The sequence below is a fragment of the Nycticebus coucang genome, chromosome 3, assembly GCF_027406575.1.
Source record: "Nycticebus coucang isolate mNycCou1 chromosome 3, mNycCou1.pri, whole genome shotgun sequence".
In the NCBI taxonomy this organism is placed as follows: domain Eukaryota; kingdom Metazoa; phylum Chordata; class Mammalia; order Primates; family Lorisidae; genus Nycticebus; species Nycticebus coucang.
Window position 1 is genome coordinate 155613063 of NC_069782.1, and position 6194 is coordinate 155619256.

At 45.5% G+C, this 6194-nt stretch overlaps 1 protein-coding gene across 2 annotated transcripts in view; it reads left to right on the top strand.

The window, feature by feature from the left end:
• DOCK1 (dedicator of cytokinesis 1) overlaps positions 1-3552 on the top strand; it is a 510373-nt gene extending 506821 nt beyond the window's left edge. For both annotated transcript variants that reach the window (XM_053584228.1, XM_053584229.1), the window contains exon 52: positions 2386-3552. In XM_053584228.1, the coding sequence (XP_053440203.1) occupies positions 2386-2481 (96 nt within the window). In that variant the 3' untranslated portion in view covers positions 2482-3552. The remainder of the gene's footprint in view (positions 1-2385) is intronic.
• Positions 3553-6194: the final 2642 nt, after the last annotated feature.

Here is a 6194-nt window from a genome sequence, read left to right on the forward strand (position 1 = left end):
GTGTTTCATTATTCCTTTGGTACAAAAAACTAAACAAGCCGTGGACTTCATATTTGACATCCAGGGGACAGATTGCTCTTCTGAGGCCCAAGTGCCATCTAAACAGGGGAGCCCTCCCTGGATCCTCAAACTTTTTAAACAGGGGGCCAATTCACTGTCCTTCAGACCGTTGGAGGGCCGGACTATAGTTTAAAAAAAAAAAAACTATGAACAAATTCCTATGCACACTGCACAATCTTATTTTGAAGTAAAAAACAAAACGGGAACAAATACAATTCACACCTCTTCATGTGGCCCGCAGGCCGCAGTTTGAGGACGCCTGCTCTACAGTGAGGATCTGGCCCTGGAGAAGGGAGCAGGTTTCCCTATGAAAACGGCTTTCCAGGAGGCTGGTGTGGTTCAGCCTCACCTTCTCCGGACACTTTTAACTACATGTTAGAACAAAAAGACACTCAGAGGGCCCAGCAAGAGCCTTGTGTTGGTTGAAGTATTGTTTTCCTAATGGCTAATCCATCACATCTTTATTTTTATCTCCTTATTTTATTGGAAATGCAGGAATGACCCCCCTCCCCCACTCCCAGTCTCCCTGCAGTAGTCAACTGAAAATTCTGAACTTGGAATTACAACCCATTCCATTTTTGTTACAAAGAAACTCCAGGGTAACATCTTATTGTCTGGATTTCTTAGATGCATCATGCTACGTTCCGGATGCCACCTGTGGGTGGTTAAGTAGGGCACTCACAAGCACTAGCTTTGGCTCAGTCTGTAAAAGGGGTGTGAATTCAATTAGATTAATTATCCAAGTCTCTTGCAGGTAAGAGCATGTTTAGGTGACAGACACACTTGTGAGTATGTCATTGTTAGTTAGAAGCGGTCACATTCCCCGAGGTGCCTCCCTTTACCCAGGCCCGAGAGCTCTTTTAGGGCAGTGATCGTGCATCTACCAGGGGGTGAGCGATATCCTCCCGTCACTGTCATTGGCCAGCCTCGGGCATGTGGACACCTCTCTCTCCTAGTCCTTGCCACATTAAGCTGTCATTTCTTTCACAGGGGCTCTTCCCTGCAGTAATCTGAGCCGTCATTTTTCTCCATGGGGATGAACCTGGCATTGGCATCCTCACGGTTGACACCAAGGACACCTGTGGCGCCGTGCCGTGCCAGGCTGTGTTTGTGTCACTCTCACATGTAAACAAGCGATTTCACCAGACCTCAAAATAGGTCCGCTCTCAACTGTCCTCACCAACCCTAAAGACTTCCAAGCTCATCAGTTTACTTCCCTTTTTATGTCATATACTCATGTAACATTGTGCTATCAGCTTTAGTTTTCCCACATCTATTGCCCTCTCCATGTTAAACACAAGGTCATTTTTGTGTTTACCTGTGTGAGGATCAGGAGGAGGTCTGCGCACCAAGGGAGAGGCGGCCACATCACCACTCTGTCTTTGAAAAAAACTTTTCTTACACTCAGCTAAATGCAAACATTCAGTGAGAGGCTGTTAAAAATCCACCCTTGTGCTTAAGTTAGATGACAGCATCTGTGATTTCTGGTTCCTTCTACCTATGTGTGCTCCCATTTCCCCTGATCTGTTCACTTGTTCATTCATTTGTTCATTTACTCACTTGATCATTTCTTCACACATTCACTCTCTCACTTCCCTGTGTGGTCAGCCCTGTTCACGGAGCACCCCCTGCATGTCTGGTGTCACCAAGGGCCTTAGGCTACCAAGAGCCATGGGATGGCAGCTCCCCACATCATTCTCGCTCGAGCGGGTCCATCAAGCAGGGTTTTCCTATTGTCTTTACTTCGGAAATTCATGTTCCTTTTTTTTGTGAATCTCAGGCAATCTATGGCCCATGGGCCAAGTCCAGCCACTCACCTGTGTTTGTAAATAAAACTTTTTTGGAACACCGTTACTCCCATCCCTTTGCTTTCTACCCTCCACAGCAGAGCTGAGTGCCCCCACCAGGGACCCTGTGGCCCTCAAAGCTGAAAACGTTTGCTACTGGCCCTTCCCAAGGAAAATTTGCTGTCCTTTGCTCTTGGTTCACAAAGCAAGGGAAGGTTTTCATCTCTCCCCTGGAAAGTATCTCCAAGGGCCTGTTTGTCCCTTGGGCAGCAGATCTATAGCTAGGTCCATAGCACCTGGATTGGAAACAGCCACAGTGGCGCTGCTCCGGGGCTGTGCAGCCTTTGTGAAAAGTACTCAGAGGTGTCGGCAAGGCCCAGTCTGGAGCACAGCAGCCCTGCCAGCCCGGAATCAGGCAGGCTGGAGCCAGAGCCTCGCAGAGAGGGCAGTCCCAGCCCAGCTGCCATGCCAGGTCGTATCCCTCCCAGACCCGTCAGAACGTCAAAACGTGACGTCTTCTCACACTTTTGTCTTCCAGCATCTGCCGCCCCCACTGCCCAGCAAAACTCCGCCTCCCCCCCCTCCGAAGACGACTCGCAAGCAGACCTCCGTGGACTCCGGGATCGTGCAGTGATAGCAACAGGCCTCTGGGGAGAGCGGCTGCTGCCGTCCGCAGGCCTTGTCTCTGTGTCCGGTGCTCACCTCACGGGGCCGTGACGCCTAACATTTAGCGCAGTTGCTTTTCCGTGGGAGTCTTCGGTCCAGCCACACAGCCAGTGGCCTTTAGCATCATGGAGCAAGGTGCAGGATGCGCCCCTGAGCTTATCACGGGGGCCTCCCGGCGTGTTAGTCCTCCAGAGAGCCAACATCTTGCCCAAACATTGTTTCTTTTTGTGCCAAATGACGGGTATTAGCAAAGAGTTCATCTGATCAGAGTGTAACAAGTAGGGGAAGTTAGGACTTCACCCTGAGAAGCTCTGTAGGGACCACACGTAAAAAAGCTTACACTTCTGTCTATGGGCCAGAGTGCTAGCTACTCTCACTGGCTGCGTGTCAACCCTCTCCTGCAGCTGACAGTGTGACTTTTTGCTGGTTGAGGTTATCTTCAACCTGTGTCAAACAATTAAGTTCAGCCCTTTCGGGGAAGTTCCTAATATCTCCAGGTATAATTTAAAATAGGACATTTCTCAGCTACTGAACAGCTACTAATTTTATGGAGTGGAAACACCATTAAGAATACTGAATCAAATGGAAAAATAAATGAGTATAGGAAGGTAAACTTTCATTCTTTTCTGGAAAGGGATGTGTTTGCCACAAGAGACGGTTTCATTGGGTGAATCCTTTTTGTTCTCACTCTGTACAGAAGTTTGTATATATATGATGGTTCTCAGAACTGGTTTTCATTTTTGTGGTCCTTCTGGTTATTGTAATAGGTATCAGCAAATGATTCTCATTCTGTGTTCTTAATTTTTAACTGTTGGAAATGTAAAAAAAAAAAACATACATACACACTCAAATTAATTTTTTTCAGAGCTACAGAGTCCTGAAAATGTTGGTGGACAATGATTTTTTTTTAAAAAAACTAACTTTGTATAACCTAATATTTTAATTCTATCATCTATATTTTTTTATTCACTGTAATCATTATACTCCTATAGTAGGCTTAAAAGTCAATCATTGAAGATGAAAAATAAAATGTTATTTAAAAGGACACCGTGTCAGACATATTATGTTTTCATCCCTTATTATAAAATAAAAATGCTGCTTTTTCTATTCTACTTCCTTAAAGAGCTTGGTGACACGCAAATCATCTCTGAGGTAGAGCCCAAACAGGAAGCACCATGTCGTGTGTGTGCCTGACTGTCCTCTTGGAGCAGAGCAGAGCAGAGCACTGGGTAACGCTGTCCCCCCTGACTGCCCAGGGCCCTCTGCTGCACATCATTTACGCCTGTGTTCAGCTGCTAATTTGAGAGAGGGCTTTGTTTAGAGGGCTGCATGATTCAGCGTGAGAGGCATGAAGATTTCAGAGCTCTCTCCAGGACCTACCAGGCTGGATCTTAGGTGGCAAAAGCAAAGAAGGCAATGGGGTTCTCGTCTCAGTGGACAGGGCTCTCACCTCTGTTCTTGCTAAAAGCTTGCAGGGTTCCTCAAACTTTTTAAACAGGGGGCCAGTTCACTGTCCCTCAGACCGTTGGAAGGCCAGACTGTCGTTTAAAAAAAAAAAAGCTATGAACAAATTCCTGTGCACACTGCACATGTCTTATTTTGAAGTAAAAAAACAAAACAGGAACAAATACAATCTCACCGCCTCATGTGGCCCGCGGGCCGTAGTTTAAGGACCCCTTCTCCCCATCTGACCGGGCTCAGGAGGAGGCTACTGAGAAGCCCACAAAGCTCAGGAGATCTCTCTCTTTTTCCATAGCTGCCCCCCCCATATAGTCACCATTGTAATATCCAGCCCACCCCCAAGAAACTGTAGACCAGTGTGGGTATGGAGTTTGTGTGTGTGTTTGAATCCTTACTCTTCCCACAAACTCGATATCCAGCCTCTGTCATACATGTCAGATACTGGATATTAGTCACCACACTAAACACCACTGAGCTGGTGCCCCAGCCAGGGAAAGTACCGCAGAGCCCAGCCCTGGAGTGAGCATTTGTGGATGGTCGTCGTTTCACCTGCATCAGGGCCCTTCCCAAACTGAAAGAATGTGTCGTTCCTGGCACTACAGAAGATGATAGTTTTATTGTGGAATGGCATCTGGGTTCCCCTTCCTCCCCCATCCCCAGGCTAATCCTTACTCCCCACAACCCTGGCTGAAGTCTGTCCCCCACCCATGTGGCCACATGTCCCTCAGGGCCCACGTGAACGAGGAAAACAAAGGCAACCAAAAGGTTGCAGAAATGTCCTAATGTGAATTACAAATATGCCAGTACATTCACATGTGAGTAGATTTCTCCAACTCATTCTACACACACAGAATTCTCCCCCCACCCTTTCACTCCAGAACTGGACTACCATAATCAAAGGAAAAGTGCCCTCCCCCAGTGTCTGCTGCATACATTCCTTCTGGAATGGAGTTCAGGGGAAGGTTTTCTGTCCAGATGCAATGGTAGAATTCTTTTACTCATTAACAGTGTTCTAAGACTTCTTACTTTTTCTCACAGTTGCCTTTCACGGATCCTGCTTAGTTATCTTTCCCCTCATCACTCTCGTGATGGAGTCTCAATGGTGCAGGGGTCTGGGTGACTGCTAGCGTGTCCTGCTAGATGGTGGTAGTTCATCCCACTGCATACTACGTATCTATCCATGTGCCTTGTCATATCTGTGCTTTCTATATCAATACATAAGGCTTTTTTTTTTTTTTTTTTTTTGTCTCCAAGACCAATTTTCACTGCCTGGGGGATGATGTTCCCTTATTGACGATGCAAGCTCTAGAAAAGAATGATGAGGGTCTCACGATCTGTTTTTGCTTTGGTTGCCAGGAAGCTCAAAGCCAAATTTAGCACTTACACTTTCAGTTAAATTTTGGTTTTACTATTCTGCCTCCCAAAATGCTTTCTGGCCAATTCAAAATCCATCTTTAACTTCCCAGTTTAATATGTGCTTTCCTCAGATCTTTATTCAAAATAGCTAACATATAAGCTATATTTTATAAATGGAAACATCTTTTTCTTATTTGAAAACCACCCTTCGTGCTTGCAGACTGCCTTCTAGTATTGAAAGAAATTATTTTTTAATCAATTTTAAGATTATTCTTTCATGTAAAGATTTGATCTTTTAAATTCCTTGCAGATTTCATTATCTTCTGCTCTGGGTTCTGTATGGTATTGGACTTTGTTTCATGTTCATGGAAGTCTTTGTTGGTTTAATGGATTTTAGCTTTTGCTTTTTAGTTCTACCTAATTACTTTTTAACATTTCACTTACTTTTAAAAGTCTGTTTGAGGACTTTTCCTACTTTTATTTTTCTCAATCTGCCTTTTTGGAATTAATTAAACCTCGACTGTTTTGTCGAGAATGGCTCAGGAAAACAGGCAGCCTGTAGGGCTTATGATCCTTTGCACCCAAATAAGCTAAAATCTGCTGTTTATCTCCCACTTACACAGAGAAGCCACTGCTCCTCCCGTGTCTATGGTGGCCTAAATGTGGTGTCCCAAGTTCAAAAGGGAATGGAGACTCCCTAGATGTTCAATGCATGGCAGAGCTCATTTTGATCATTCCTTGAGTTAGTTTTGGCCCTAGACAAAACAGTTGGAATGTAGCCTGACGTGCCGGCCGGGCTGCTGCACAGTAACCAGTTAATCTCCACGAATGCAGGTGTCGTCCTGAAGGTGCTTTGAAGATGAA